Below are 16,144 nucleotides of genomic sequence, written 5' to 3'. Positions count from 1 at the left end.
CCGTGCTCGTCGGTGTTTATTGCGGTGCGGTGACCAATGTTGCCTGCCGAGCTTAGCAGGCCACCGAGCCTGGCGGCGAACGAACATTATGTCTGAGGGGGCAGATGCATGCTACAGGATTTTGTTTTGTTTTGTTCGGTCCGTCCAGAATTTGTGGTGCTCTTCGTAGGCTCAATTTATAACGTGTTTACTGAAGGAAGCAGCGTTACGAGCTCTTTAGCTTTTGCCGCCTAAAGCGGAAAAAAAAAAAGAGTTGAGACAGGGGCAAGTACATCACCTGCGCTGGTGGCAGAGATCCGCTGCATTCAGAAATTTGTGCCAACCTATGGCGTCGCTGTGAATACGGTTTGCAGTTTAAATAAAGTCATAAACGCGCCGCATTTCCACTATAATACGGCGGCAGCAGCAGACGAAGCGCGGCACTTCCGACAGGCCTCAGGCCACAGCGCCGCGTTTGTCGTCATGAAGAAGCGAAGTGCTGAAATACGCTTCACTGCCGCCAGACGGCGCAGCTACACATCTGGCCAGCTTTTGCCGCGCACGTCGAATTTGTGCGCGCGATGTTTTGGTTTTACTACTAGCGGCGTCTGGCAACTACGGCCTAATGTATACTTGCGCAGGTAATACTCTAGATTTTCCCGCATTCCTCACGCAATCGCGAACCACACGGATTTTCGTTCTTCATATGGCTTCGGCTTATCTCGCATCTGACTATATTGAAACCACTTCATTAAAAAAAAAATGAAAAGCTGAACCTAGTGTCGACGCTAAAGAGGGCAAGGCCGACGTAACTGCGCTTGAAATACAATATGAATAAGATACAGAAAGGGTGAATAATAAACATTAAAAAGAAAGAGAAATACGTAACTACCTAACTACCTTGTATGCCAACCTTGTCCCCTTTACCATCGACGCTTAGTTGGCATATCTTTTTTTTTTGCACCAGCATAGACAAATTTTCTTTGTGCATCTTCCAGCTGGTAAAACCGTATCATATTATCAAGTCTATTTTAAAAAATTTAAACTCTCTATAAAGCAATGCGCCTTAGTAATGAAGGCATGCTGAGTACACCTGGCTGTCCGCACGGATGAGTGGGTGGCGGGGGGTATTTTTTCGTTGCATCCAAGCAGACGTGATGCTGCCCCAAAAGGGATGCTTCTTTTTTCTGTACATTTATTGCTTCGCTTTGTGCTGCAATTCTATGCTTTTATTCTCTAATACCGGTTTTAGTGTTCTAAGGCTAAAATGGCACTTAATCAAATATACTTGCAGAACCATATTTTGAGTGAGGTCCCTTGACACATTAATTTATTTTGACATTCGTGATGTGGGGGAAGTTCTTACCTCACTGGTCCGGCAGCTTGGAATACTAGGCATTGTAGGAGACAGCTAGGCTGCTATTGTGGCGGCACGACGTGCTCTAGGCAAAGCCTGAAATTCCTCTTAAAATGCCTCATAGACACCGCAAAGTTCGCTGTCGGCGCAATGAGACATTCAGTGTGAGCGCGCGAGTTTTGTCATTTATTATCGCGCAGCTTCTCGAGCAATCGAAAGTGTTTCGGTGTGAACGCGACAAATGGGAGCACTTCGTAAAGTTGGCAAGAAAAACAGAATTGTACGAATACATTTAAAAACAGTAATTGATGTCTATATTCTTTAATTATACATGCCACAATTGTTACCTTTATTTTCTGAATGTAAGTGCCTTCCCACGTGTGGTACTGGCCCACATTTCCAGAATAAGTGGGCGAAATGCTGGAATAAAACTAGAACCTATTGTATTAGGAGGCATGATACGGCTATTATTCGTTCAGTGGACAGAACACTGTGTTTATTGCTTAAGAACACTGCATCATCTTGGACTACGTCTGTGTTCCGGTGCGTCTCGTACGTCGCCCATGCAAAGCTTGTATGCAGAAACCAACCAGTTGTCTTTGGCACACAGAAGACTATTGCTTGCAAACATGTACATAATGAGAGTACTGTCCTGTTCAGCGCATCCTTGTAGACTACTATTTACAAGGCCGCGCTTTGAAGTGCATTTTAGCATTAAACCGGCAATCATTCCTTCTTTTTTTATCTGGTACCAAAAGCTGAATGCGGACCTACGTTACGACGTAAGAAATAAATTCTAGCAAGTTGAACCTTCTTTCGCTCCTTGGGAGATTAACCATGCGCAATGCGACTTTAGGTTTACAAATAACAGTAAAAAATTTTCACCAAGAGAGGCGTTACTAAGCGAATATTTAGAAATAGAATCAGAATATAATTTTTGCATGAAATACTTTACAGATGGATCAAAAAGCAATGGCAATGTAGGTGCTGCAGTGACATCAAATCAATTTGAAAAACAAATGAGACTTCCATGTCGGGCTACTGTCTTCACTGCAGAACTTCGTGCCATTTCGTTAGCTCTTGAAAACACCCTGAAAAGAGTAAATAATCAATCTGTTATATTTAGCGACTCCTTGAGCTCTCCTCAAGCTCTCGCATCTAGGTTACCATCTGGAAATAATCTACTGAAAAAAATAAAAAATCAATACACAACATGTCACAAGAGAGCGTTAAATGTCACCTTCTGCTGGATCCCTAGTCATGTAGGAATTCCCAGTAATGACAGAGCAGATTTTATGGCAGCCCGTACCAAAGATTCGGAGCTACATGATGTTGGCCTATCTTGGCAAGATTATAAAGCCATTTTAAGAATAGCAGTTGAGAAACACTGGAAGAAAGCGTGCGATCAAGAAAAACTTAACAAGCTTCATTGCATAAAACCTATTTTAAGAGAATGGCAGAGTTGTCGCCAGAGACAAAGATTTTACCAGGTCAATTCGTGTCGCTTAAGAATTGGTCACGCAAGGCATACACATACGCATACACAAACGCATACACAAACACATACGCATACACAAACTAAGCATAACGCACGTGGTTGCGTTATGCTTAGTTACATCCAGCTCCGCAAATAAACTTTGAAAGTAGTGATTAACATATCAAGGGTAATCTATGGTAGGAAGGGTATATCTATGGTACAAGGGTCCGTCAATGTGCAGTCACCAACCTTTATTTTTGATAATTATGTTCCAGTTTGGTCAAGAAATCGCCACAATTTGGGAGGGTCGCTTTTATTAAACTTTTCAAAGGTCTTACTAAGATGGTTAACTTTGGTGTTATTAATCTCAGTTAATAAATGATTCTTAAGATGAGTAAAATTCTCTGTTCCGGTTTTAGCGTTCTTTCTCAGTGGTTTTATTTTGAGCTTACAGTAAAAAAGCTGTCGGGTTATCCACGGATTTGAATGACACTTCCAAACACTTTCCCCTGGTGTAAAATTTTCGACAGAGTACTCCAGCGCAGTAGTTACTTTCCCAGAAATTTTACACAAGCATTCGCCAAGTGGAAAAGAAGGTTTGCATTGTTCCACAATGTTGCTATTAAAATGTGTCTTGATTGAATAAAGCGAGACTCAGGCGCTACCTATTCTGGCATGCGCGTTGCCGTGGGAAACAGATCTGCTGTCTAAATGAGCACTTATTCACGAATGTTTACATAGGTATTTTGCACTGAATACAAAACTGTACGCGCTCGCGAAAGTTTAAAGAGCCCGGGAGTTAGCTATCGAAATTAGCTGCAACAAAATATTACAGGGTCCCCGGTCACCGTTTCTTTCTTGATTTCTTGACTGATATGGATACCATAAAGTAAAATCGATATTCTCTCACGTCACGGAACACTTGTAATGGTAACAACACTTTTGCTCTTCGAGACTGGTGCCAGTTGATGGGGCGGAATGAAAGGGCACTTTGACTCTCCATGTACAAATCTAAAGTGCAGCGCAGACAGAAATTGTTATTGTCGTCATGGTCGAAATGTAAGAGTTTAACTACGTCCAGCGTGCTGCACACCATGCACAATACATTTCTTACCTTGTAAAGATCCCTGTGATCCACAGTATGAAATGTTCATGGTACTTGGCCTACATTGCCTATGGCGTAGTGGAATGCATCACAGGCACGCTGAACCACCGCGAAGCACTCGGCCATTTTTTCAGAAACTTGTTGCTTACGTTCGCAGTGTGTACGCTGCTCAAGGAACAGCGCTGCACTAGACGCGCTTATTGGACGCATGCACGTTCTTAGCCGACTTTTGAGTATGTTTCCACAACCTTAAATTTTTATAGTGCTTTGTTTTTCTTAGTTTGCTGAAGATTCTGCCCCATGTAACAAAGAAAAAAATTAGGCCACGTAGCGTGGTGAGATACATGGTTCAGAAGCGTTAGGTCGTAAGTAGAAATCCCTTGCTCAGAACCTCTCATTTTTTTTACTGCTCACTTTTATATAGTCCTAAAGAGCTCTCTGTTGACTTTTTAATTAAACATTGATCAAGAACAACAGAATGTCAGACTACAGGCAGCCAGACTACAGACGTCAGCCAACAGAATGTCCGAAAGTAAGACAGACTGAAATTTTCTCTTGTGTTTCAACTGGGATATGCTTTCACTCAGCTTTCTAATTGTGCACTACATTTCAGTGATAATGACATTAAGATGTCATCTGAGGTATACCTCATCCTTTGATTTTCGTGTCGATTTGGCGTTGTTTGAAAAACCAATCTCCAATTTAAGATTGGAGGCGTAAGTGCAGCTGTCTGAGGGAAATTGTATTTTTGTTGTGAAAAGTGATTTGACGGCCTGTGAACAAAACGACACTTTGTAGGCGATGATAAAAAAACTATTCTCGTTGGAGAACAAATATTTATTTCCCTTTCTATACAGCAAGTGATATGTAATACGGTGAACTTGGAGGCAATTTCTTCTCTATACGTGAGGCGGTCGTTCATGCATGACGAGGCTTTCGCCTTCTGGTTTAGATACACAATGTTCCTCGTAGCTGCATTTCGTAGCCTGTAAATTAGACAGCACTGACGTTAGTACAGGTGACTGTGAGGACGCTGACATGGAGGTTGTTTACTCACGTGAGGTTCCTTTTTTGAAGCATAACCCCGGATCTTCTCCCATAGTCGCAGTAAGGCATCATTGCATAGCCTTTTGTCCTTTCTTTTCTGAAATTCGCCTGTAGCGAAAACGAAGAACAAATGTGGTTGTAATATATGTATATATATATATATATATATATATATATCTTATAACGGAGATTTATTGGGGTTCGTAGTGACCGCCGGTTCTAGGATGCACCGAGGATTTCACGAGCTCGAGCCTCTGCTGCGCGCTTGATGCTGCCGATGCTGCTGACTCTGTGCGCACGTTTGTTATCTTCCTTACAATCGCCCCGCGGAAATAAAGGAGCCGCCCTGGCGACTTAGTTTTCTGGAAGAACGGTAGAGTGGCGGTACGGCTTGAGACGCTGAACGTGGACGACTTCGCGGTTACGACGCCACGTGTCGCACGGCGGCGTTCGCAGCTCAACTAGGTAATTAACGGGTGATGTTCGCTCGAGAACGCGGTATGGCAGGTCGTACTTCGGAAGGAGTTTTGAAGGGAGCCCAGGCGTGTGGTGTGGCACTAATAACCAGAGGAGAGCGCCCAGGAGAAAAGTGGGAGTCAAGTTCTGGACATCGGCAACGGCTTTTTGACGGTTCTGGTCGCCCGAGGTGAATCTGCGGGCCAGCTGGCGACATTCCTCGGCGTGTCTGGCAGCTTTCGAGATCGGCAGGCGTTCGGATTGGTCCCGCCGGTAGGGCAGAATGGGGTCAATTGTGTGCGAAGGATGACGGCCATAAAGAAGGTAAAAGGGTGAGAATCCGGCAATGGACTGAGTCGCGGTGTTGTAGGCGTAGGGTCCAAACGGAAGAACTAGGTCCCAATTAGAGTGATGACGTGAGACATACATGGCGAGCATGTCACCAAGAGTTCGATTAAAGTGTTCCGTCGTACCGTTAGTCTGTGGGTGATAAGCAGTGCATTTACGATGAACAATAGCGCATTCAGCAAGCAGTTGTTCGATGACTTCAGGTAAGAAGGCGTGGTCTCTGTCGCTTAAAAGTTCACGTGGACCTGCATGACGAAGGAGAAAATGGCGAAGTATGAAATTGGCGACTTCCTGCACTGTAGCATTTAGTAGAGCAGCACTCTCCGCATAACGGGTTAAGTGGTCTACCACAACTATTATCCAACTTTGGCCAGTAGGAGTCCACGGAATTGGCCCGCAGAGATCTATGCTATCGCGATCAAAGGGTCTGGATGGGAATGGTAAATGCTGGAGTTCACCGGCAGAGTTGTGCGGTGGTGCACTCATGACAAGAGCGGACGAACTTGCGCACGAAATTGTACATTCCCAGCCAGCAATATTTATGTCGAAGTCTTTCGTAGGTCTAGAAGACTACCGCGTGACCTCACTGAGGGTCGACGTGGAACGAGGAGCAGAGCTCTGATCGCAAGATTCTCGGAATGATGAGTAACCAGGTGCACCCCTCTGGGGCATAGTTGCGTCGATATAGTAGCTGTTCTCGAATAGCAAAATGAGGAACTCTGCGCCGAAGCATCCGTGACGCCGGAACTTTCGACGCATCCGAGAGAAGGTCGAGCAGAGAGGCAGTCCCGGGATGAATACGCTGTGCAGCAGCGACAGTGTCAACATCAAGAGAGGATAATGTGCCCTCGCCAGAGGAGTCGGGACTGGTCTTCGGGGGAAGCGGCGATCGGGATAGCGCGTCAGCGTCGGAGTGCTTTCGCTCGGAACGGTAAACTACGCGGATGTCATATTCTTGGATTCGCAGTGCCCAGCGGGCCCGATGGATTTCTCAGCGTCGTCAGCCAACATAGTGCGTGGTGGTCGGCCACTACGTCAAATGATCGGCCGAATAAATATGGGCGAAACTTCACAAGCGCCCACACAATGGCCCAACGCTTCTTTTCTGTAAGGCTGTAATTGGTCTCCACCTTGGTTAACGTGCGACTCGCGTATGCGACGACATATTCTGTGTGGCCAGGTTGACGCTGTGCCAATACATCGCCAAGGCCTACACCGCTTGCATCGGTATGGATTTTGGTTGGCGCTTGAGAGTTAAAATGGCGAAGAATGGTTGGTGTCGTTAGAAGACGGCGCAAGGTTTTGAAGGCGTCGTCACACGCTGGAGACCATGATGAGAGATCTCTAGCGCCACTAAGGAGCTGCGTGAGAGGCGATATAATTGACCCAAAGTTTCGAACGAATCGTTGGAAGTAAGAGCAGAGGCCGATAAAACTGCGGAGCTCTTTCATAGTGACAGGTGTTGGGAACGCAGTAACAGCGCGCAGCTTCTCGGAATCCGGGCGAATGCCCTCCTTTGACACGACATGGCCGAAAATTGTGAGCTGACGAACAGCCAATCGACATTTCTTCAGATTAAGTTACATCCCGGCGTTGGTCAAGCAAGTTACTACGTGCTGGAGGCGGAGCAGGTGCGTTGCGAAATCAGGGGCGAACACCACAATGTCGTCAAGATAGCAAAGACAGATTTCCCATTTGAGGCTAAGCAGAACATTATCCATCATTCTTCCGAACGTAGCAGGTGCGTTGCAAAGTCCGAAAGGCATGACGGTGAATTCATACAAGCCGTCTGGTGTAACAAATGGAGCTTTCGGGTGATCGGTCTCTGCCATCGGTACCTGCCAGTAGCCTGACCGAAATTCCAGCGAAGATCTCGGCTCCCTGCAAACAGTCCAGAGAATCATCGATGTGTGGTAATGGGTAGAGGTCCTTTAGCGTGATCTTGTTCAACCATCGAAAATCAACACAGAAGCGAATCAAACCGTCTTTCTTAATGACAAGGACCACGGGAGAGGCCCATAGGTTTTGGGAAGGTTGAATGACGCCTCGACGGAGCATGTCAACGACCTGGTCTGCATTGACGCGACGTTCCGTAGCGGACACGCGATATCGTCTTTGTTTCAGCGGTGAGTAAAAGCCAGTGTCAATGTAATGTTCGACCGTCGGTGCACGGCAAAGAGATGTTTGCGCAACGTCGAAAAAACAGCGGAAGTGCTGAAGGATTGCGAGAAGTTGAGATCGCTGCGAATGCGTTAGATCTTCGGTGATGAATGGGCTGAACACACCAGTTCATGTTGAGTCGGGTACGGAGAGGGCGCTCAGTCCATGGACGGCAGTAGAAGGCACTTCGTCGAGGATGGAGACAATTCGTGTTCAATTGGCCGACTCGACGTAAACAAGGCATTCGCGGCGAAGCAGTGATAGCGGTGATAAAAGATGATTGTAAATCGGCATCGTGCTGACACCGGCGGCAAGGTCAAGAGCTGCAAAGGGCAAAGGAAACGCTTTTCGGTTAACAAAGTAATGAGAAGGCATGAAGGAGGCCGTCCCCTAGGATATGGTACTAGAGAAGACTGATACGAATGTCGAAAAGCACGGGGGAATACAGGTGTCTTCTTTCACGACAAGTTTAGCGGCAGGATGAGCATCGATGGAGGCCAGGTTACCAAGGTGGAAAAATTCAATCTCAGCCAGAACGCAATTGATGATGGCAGTGTGGCCTTAGAGAAAATGCCGTCCATGTATCCCACACACACACACACACAGACACACACACGTATATATATATATATATATATATATATATATATATATATATATATATATATATATATATATATATATATATATATATGTATGTATATGACGCGTCACCTAGACGCTGTCTTTCGTTATATGCCGATTAGCGAGCCATTCGCGCCACACGTCGCTCCCTTTATGCCGCGCGAGACGGCCTGTCCGCGCTAACTACTCTACTTGCACCGTTCTCTTTCATATTTAAACCGTGTCCCTACATAGTCATAATACAAAATATTGACACGGATACTGACACGGATTGACACGGAAACGGATTCGCGTATAGAGCTGAGCTCAAATTGTGCAACAGGGAATATTGTCATTATCGGTGAATATTTTTTTTGCCTCCGTTGAATGGGACAGTACCACCGCATTACTTGTGGCATACTGAGCTGCAGCTTGTTTATGCATGAACTAAGTGAGCTGTCGCAACAGGTGCACTCAAAGCGCTGCTGAATATCTGCTTTCTGTATATTGTAGCTAATGGTTTTGGAGACTACTACTTCCAGTTATGAATGCGTTAGCGTTCTTTGGTGACCCGTCGCACGAAAAGTGTAATGCCTTCTATGGTCACCACAATGCGTAATTTACAAAATTAAGACCTTTAATCGTTATATTAATGTAAATGTAGATTACTGGCGATTTTATAAGCGATAACTGAAACGGGGTTTCATAACGTTGGACAGCAGGCGGACGGACCGCACGACGGGCACCGCAAAAACACCTCGCGATCTGCGCTAGCCTCTCCCACCCAGAGAGTGACCGATTGCTGCGTGAGTTGCTTTATCCCCACAACATAGCACGGGCGGCGAAGAAAAGCCATCCTGGCGACTCAAGGCGACGTGAAAATAAGGGGGTCATGATTTCGCTTCAGGCGGCTGACGTGGACCACCTGGACGCCCAGATTACACTTGTCGGAGGATGGGTTGATCGGCTGAATACCATAGGTGATGGCAGACAAGAGCTCGACGACGCGATACGTGCCTCCGTACTTGGAGGCAAACCTGCGAGTCATTCCAGGGGAATGAAACGGTGTGCGGTGCCAAACAAGGGAGCCGACGGCGAAAGCTTGTTCAGTAAGATTGCGGCCATGGCGATCTATTTGAAGGGCTTGGTTGTTCGAAGTAAAGAAGCTCGCCAGCTGCCGACATTCTTGAGCATATTGAGCCATTTCAGAAGCTGGGCTGTATTCGGAGACGTCGGACGATATGGCAAAATGGTGTCGAGTGTGGTGCATGCATTGTTCGCAGCCATATAAAATAAATAATGGGGAAAATCTGTTTGCCGAATGTGTCGCGGTATTATTCGCGTAATTGATGAAGGAGAGAACCACATTCCAGCTAAAGTGGTCACAAGTAATGTACATGGGCAGTATATCTCCCAGCGTGCGGTTAAAGCGCTCCGTTAGTCCATTGGCCTGTGATTGCTAGGCTGCAAATGTGCGGTGAACTGTACGGCAAGAACAAAGGAGCTCCTGAAGGACATCGAATAAAAACACACGCCTTCTGTCGCTGAGTATTTCACGTGCTGCGCCATGATGCTGGACGAAATGACTTAAGATGAAGTTTGTAACGTCACGAGCACCAGCCGAAGGAAGCGCAGCCGTTTCCGTTTCCCACGTTTGGTGGTCGACGGCGACGATGACACATCTGTTACGAGCGACAGAACACAGATGGGTGCCATAAGGATTGATTCCGACACGATCAAAGCGGCGTGCAGGACACCGTAAAGGCTGCAGGAGACCAGGCGAATGGGGAAAAGGTTTCCGTCGTTGACACAATTGGCAAGAGCGAATGTAGTTGCGGACATATGTGTACATGCCACGCCAGTTATAGCGTTGTCGGAGCCGCTCATGCGTTTTCAACGTACCAGCCTGAACATGTTTAGTGTCAGCATGAAAGTATGCGCAGACATTGGACCGCATGTGGCTAGGGATGACGAGCAGCCAAATACGACCATCCGGTTGATAGTTGCGAGACAGTATTATAGTTCGTCCCGTATCGCAATATGCGTTCCTTGGTTGCAATGTGCACGTGGGTTGGCGGATGTTGACGGAGCGGAACGAACGTTCAGGAGGGACGTGATTCAGTGGTCTTGGCTCTTCAAAAGGCATGTCTGTGGCGGTAACAGCAGCCAAGGCAAAGGCACCAGTTGAATGCGGTTGTGCAATCGCTTTCACGAGACATCTGGAGAGTGCATCCGCGATAGAATGCTCTCACCCCGGTCGGTGCCCCACGTGAATGTCAAATTCTTGCAGGCGAAGACTCCAACGTCCAAGGCGACCAGAAGGATCCTTCAGGGATGCCGACAAACACCGTGCGTGGTGGTAAGTCCCCACATCGAAAGTGTAACCATATAAGTAGGGACGAAACTTGTTTGTTGCCCACACAATCACGAGACACTGTATCTCAGTTACCGATCAGTTGGATTCCACCTTGGTGAGGGCACGGCTAGCATAAGCGACAATATACTCAAAGAATCCGGGTTTGCGTTGCGCGAGTGCTGCACCAAGACCAACGCCGCTGGCGTCCGTGTGTACTTCGGTTGGTGCAGTCGGGTCGTAATGGTGCATAATAGTGGTGTGGTAAGCAGATGCCGCAATGTAGTGAAGGCATCGTCGGCAACCTTGAGTCCAATTGGAAATTACAAGGGCTAGCAAGGAGCTTCGTAAGTGGTACTATGATGGAGGCAAAGTTCTGGACAAAGTGACGAAAATACGAGCATAAGCCCACAAAGCTGCGCAGTTCCTTTAGGGTGGTCGGCTTAGGAAAGTCCGCGGCGGCCCGAGGTTTGTCTGGGTCAGGAAGAATGCCATGTTTCGAGACTTCATGATCTATTATCGTGAGCTGGCGAGCCCGAAGTGGCACTTCTTCAGGTTGAGTTGAAGCCCTGCGTTGGTAACGCACTGAAAAAACGTGCGCAGATAGGCGAGGTGTGTCGCGAAATCGGGGGGGGGGGACATGACGACGTCATTTAGATAACACAGACATATCTTCCATTTTAGAACGCGTAAGATGCGGTCCATCATTGGCTCGAATGTTGCAGGGCCATTGCAAAGTCCAATGACATGACTGTGAGTTCGCACAAACAATCCGGGTGACGAACGCCGTCTTTGGACGGTCACACTCGTCCGTCGGGACTTGACAATAACCCGAACACAGGTCAAATAAATGCGGAAAGAGGGTGAACATCTTTTCTAGTAATTTTGTTGAGACGCCAGTAATACACATAGAACCTCATTGACTCGTCTTTTTTCTTTACCAGCACAACGGGGGATGAACAAAGACTACAGGAACGCTTGATGACTCCACGCTGAAGCACGTCGTTAACTTGCTACGTAATTACACGACGCTCTTCCGGTGATGCACGGTAGGGACACTGTTACAAAGGGGTGTTGATTCCGGTGTCCGTTCCACGAACAACAGTGTTCGTTCGATCTAATGATGCTTGGTGGAAGTCAAAGGAACTTCTGAACTCGTTGAGAAGGGTAAAATGCTGCGCACGTTCATCCGGAGTGAGGTTGTTGTCGATGGAAGTGAGAAATACGTCCGAGGACACGTCAGCGGATGCCAGATGCGGTGTCAATGCGTTCAGCTCAGGCTTCGGACTTGGCTCGAAAGAAACAATAGGCACAATAACAGCATAGACGACTGGCTGAACGTGGCCAAGCGTGTCATTACGGCGTAAATTGAGAGGGTATGAGGTATCCTGGTGAAGTTCAAGAACGGCAATTGTTAGTGACGCATGGTGGCGCCGACTGAATACGGTAGACGGCGTGAACAAGACTGGAGTTTCAGAAAGGGCAGCACAGTAAAGAGGAACAACGACGGTACTTAGCTTGGGGGGGAGGGGTGCGATAGTGTCACCGGCCACGACAAGCTTGTCAACACTAGGTACGCTCACATGGGCCGAAGGTGCATCGCCAAACACGAGGCAGTTCCACCTGAGCATGAGCGCAGCCTTTGATGGCGTGATGGCGCGAGAAGGCCCACCCAACGATCACATCATGTGAACGCGAAGTCAACACAATACAATCAATGTTGTACAGTGTGTCTCCAATGACGACTTTACTCGCGGAGGCGGCAACCGGATTAATTAGCCGGGTGCTTGCTGTACTGAGGGAAAACGCTGTAGGTCGGGTTGCCGCTTTACGAAGAGAGCGGGGAAGTTTATGACTAATTACGGATAAACTGGCACCGGTGTTGACGAGCGAAATAGCTCGAACCCCTTCATCAAAAACTTCAAGGATATCCGCGAGGGACAAGCGATTACTTACACAGGTCGCCGACGACGCAGCTCGTGCCTCCGAAGCTGCGGCTGGCAGTTATTCGTCTCAGTTCTGGATCAGAGATGCATAGGGGACAACGAACGGTGTCGTGGTGAGGGTGAGCGACGGGAAAGGAAGCGATGAAAGGCGGAGCCAGGCTGAGTGTCTCGGGCGTACACATCAGGTGGCGCGTCCTTTGGCGTGTACACTCTAAAATAAGTTTACACCATTTCGACTGTATATCTGCCACACAACGTTAAGCGTCAGCTGCGTTGCTTGTATTTCCTTTCTTGAAAACACCGCGCCCGCTACTTTCCTGTCGAGAATGCTGCGTCAGACTGATAACGCGCATACCGTTCGTGACTGGGAAGTATCGGGTTCGCAGCGTTAAAGAAAGGAAACGTGGGAAAAACAGATGACGTTTATAGTTGTGCGGCAAGATACGACTCAAAGGGTTTGTACAGGTTTCTTACTCTTAAAATGGTTGCACTTTTTGGGGTGTATATTTGTCCCACAACGATAATCGTCATCTTCCCTGCTTGCGTTTCCTTTCTTGAAAACTAGGCGTTCGCTACTTTCCTGTCGAGAATGCTGCGTCACATTGATAACGCGCATACCGTTCGTAACTGGGAAGTACCGCGCTCGCAGCGTTAAAGTAAGGAAACGCGGGCGAGACAGATGACGATTATTGTTGTGGGACAAGATAAGCCCCAAAGGGTGTAAATTTTTTTAAGAGTGTACGCTGTTAGGCAAAGTTACACCCTTTGGGGTTTATCTGTTCCACACGACGATAATCGTCATCTGCCTTGCTTGCGTTTCCTTTCTGGAAAACTCCGCGCCTGCTACTTTCCTGTCGGCAGTACACTGTCACGCTGACAACGCGCATGGCGTTCGTTACTGGGAAGTACCAGGCTCGCCGCGATAAAGAAACGAAATACGAACGAGACAGGTGGCGATTATCGTTTGGTGGCAAAAGAGTGTAGAGTGTAGTACTGGGGCCGGAAAAAACAGTCGCGGTAGCGAAGTGCATGCGGAGCCGCCGCGAAGTCCCGACGAAACAAGCATGAAACGTGACTTGGAATTCTACAGGTGTGGCATATGGGTCGGTTCTCTACAGTGCGCCTCGTATTTAGGATGCCCTTTTGTGCACCAGGGAATGGTGCCGGAGACGTTGAGGGCCAACGCTGGCAGTCGACGTGGTGGCTGTGCAGTGGCAGTTGCGTAAGTGAGTAGTGCGGCAACAGGTAGGCATATGCTGAGAGGCGGGCGGCAGCACCTTGGAGATCTGCTCCTGAATAACGTTTGCGATAGGTGGCGCTATGTTGTGCGCAGGCACTTCTGGAGTTGGCTGATACGACAAGTACGAGAGCTGCCGTGGCAATTCCTCACGCACATATACGTTGATTTGCCACGGTAACGTACTGTGCTTGCCACCTTTAAGGCGGCAAGGGAAACGTCTGTTGCGGTTGGCCGCCGAACTAAGACGCGTTGTTTACGTAGCTCCTCAAATCTCTGGCCCAAGGTTGTAAGCACCACGACAGTGCGGGGGTCCTTGGCCAGCAACATTTGAAAGGCCTCGTCGCCAACACCTGCTTAATCTTCTCTTGCTCGGTAATAGAATGATTCTGACGCTTACAGAAGTCAATCACGTCTTCTGTGTAGGTAGCAAAATTTTCACCCTGCTGCTGCGCGCGTCCGCGGATGCGTTGTTCGGTGTGGAGTGTTTGCGCATCGCGGGGTGGTCGAACGCGTCTGCGAAGCGTTTCTTGGACGCACTTCTTGTATCGAAGCCGGACTCGTGGTTGTGGTACTCCAGGCTTGCGACGCCTTTGAGATAAAACGAGACATTCTGTAGTTTTGACGGGTCGTCCCACTTATTGTGGACGCTTACCTTTTGAAATGGCGTCAACCAATCTTCGACATCATAGTCATCTGTTCCACTAAAGAAAGGAGGGTCGCGCTGGCGCAGCGTGCTGGTTACGAAAACCGGCGGGGTTTGGGCGACGGCCTTCTCGTTGGTTTCGTCAGGCCTTGTCAGGGCAGTTGGAAGCGTCCTACTTCAGAATTACAGCTTTGAATACCCCGTCCCTCCACCTCTTTGAAAGGGGGTTTACTAACTTTGCACGGCTGGCGGACCGCACAACGGGCACAGCCAAGACAGTCTCTGGCAGCGCCAACTACTCGCGATCTGCGGTCGGACGTCCCGTCCAGTGTCCCATTGCTGCGTGCGTTGCTTCATCTCGACTACATAAGCAAAAATTCAAGCAAAAGAAGAGAAAAAAAAGATGAGAAAGATAACACATATGGAAATGTACAACGCTGCTAAGAAAATACAAGGGGCAGCATAAAGTAGGGGTGGGCCAGCTGAAATTTGGAGGTGCATGAGCTTGAAATTTGGGTCTGGGCGAGTATTATTTTGGGGGTGGGCCAACTTAAATTTGGAGATCGCCAACATGAAGTTTTGGGGTGGGCGAAATTAAATTCAGGGATGGGCCATCTGAAATTTTGGGGTGTGCTGACGGTACATTAGTAGTTGCCACATCAGATGCAATGGAGACCAGTGGAGTTTCCGCACACATTTTGTCGTGACAAACCGTCTTCAATATGCTTTTGAATTCCTTCGAGCTCATGTTTAAAATACTTCTCTTTATATCATGTGTTTGTTTCACTGTGTTTTTGTCTGATTATATCTTATGAACAGAATGTAAAATGTGCCGAGGTCACTATAAATTTTAAGCTGTATGAAATTTTAGCACCTTATTATTTTCTGAGGAGATCCCACCTCTACAGCGTATTTTGTGAAATGCGTTCTGAATTGCTTAAGAATAGATAAGATAAGATAAACAAATGAATTAAGCTTGATTTCCTGTACCACTTAGCATTACATTTAAAATTGATTCGATGTATATATAACTAAAATGCTTACACGAATTAGCCTAATTAGCTTCACACCACAACAGCCTTGCGGTTGAAGCGTACCATCCAAAGAGCCTGATATGCACTTGTGGAATTGCGAAAAACTCCACCCCACAAGATATTTTGCCTAATGAATTGCGACCATTTCTAGTAGAAAAAAATTAAACAGAAAAGCTGAAGAGCGCAAATGTCACTCCTTTATTAGATGCCCATGAGTGACGTCACAGCTTGCGTCTTCCTCCAAGCGAGTTTCCTTATCACGCTGCATTCCAGCTGGCTTCAACTTTGCCCAGCGGTGAGGCGAAACGAGTCACATCGGTCATAAGCGAATAAAATGTTTTTATTCTATATTTAACCACTGTGATCCAATAACTCTGTTATATATGTGTGTTAATG

At 47.3% G+C, this 16,144-nt stretch overlaps 1 protein-coding gene across 1 annotated transcript in view; it reads right to left on the bottom strand.

Annotated features, from left to right (window-relative positions):
• Nucleotides 1–4,794: 4,794 nt before the first annotated feature.
• LOC135914485 (sodium-coupled monocarboxylate transporter 1-like) overlaps nucleotides 4,795–16,144 on the bottom strand; it is a 117,379-nt gene continuing 106,029 nt past the window's right edge. Inside the window, exons 14-15 of the mRNA XM_070522779.1 lie at nucleotides 4,976–5,073; nucleotides 4,795–4,904 (exon numbers count right to left, since the gene is read on the bottom strand). Of these exons, the coding sequence (XP_070378880.1) occupies nucleotides 4,818–4,904; nucleotides 4,976–5,073 (185 nt within the window). The 3' untranslated portion in view covers nucleotides 4,795–4,817. The remainder of the gene's footprint in view (nucleotides 4,905–4,975; nucleotides 5,074–16,144) is intronic.

Source organism: Dermacentor albipictus, chromosome 8 (assembly GCF_038994185.2).
Source record: "Dermacentor albipictus isolate Rhodes 1998 colony chromosome 8, USDA_Dalb.pri_finalv2, whole genome shotgun sequence".
Classification (NCBI taxonomy): Eukaryota; Metazoa; Arthropoda; class Arachnida; order Ixodida; family Ixodidae; genus Dermacentor; species Dermacentor albipictus.
The sequence above is the reverse complement of the archived record's forward strand: the minus strand, read 5'-3'. Positions and strand labels throughout refer to the sequence as shown.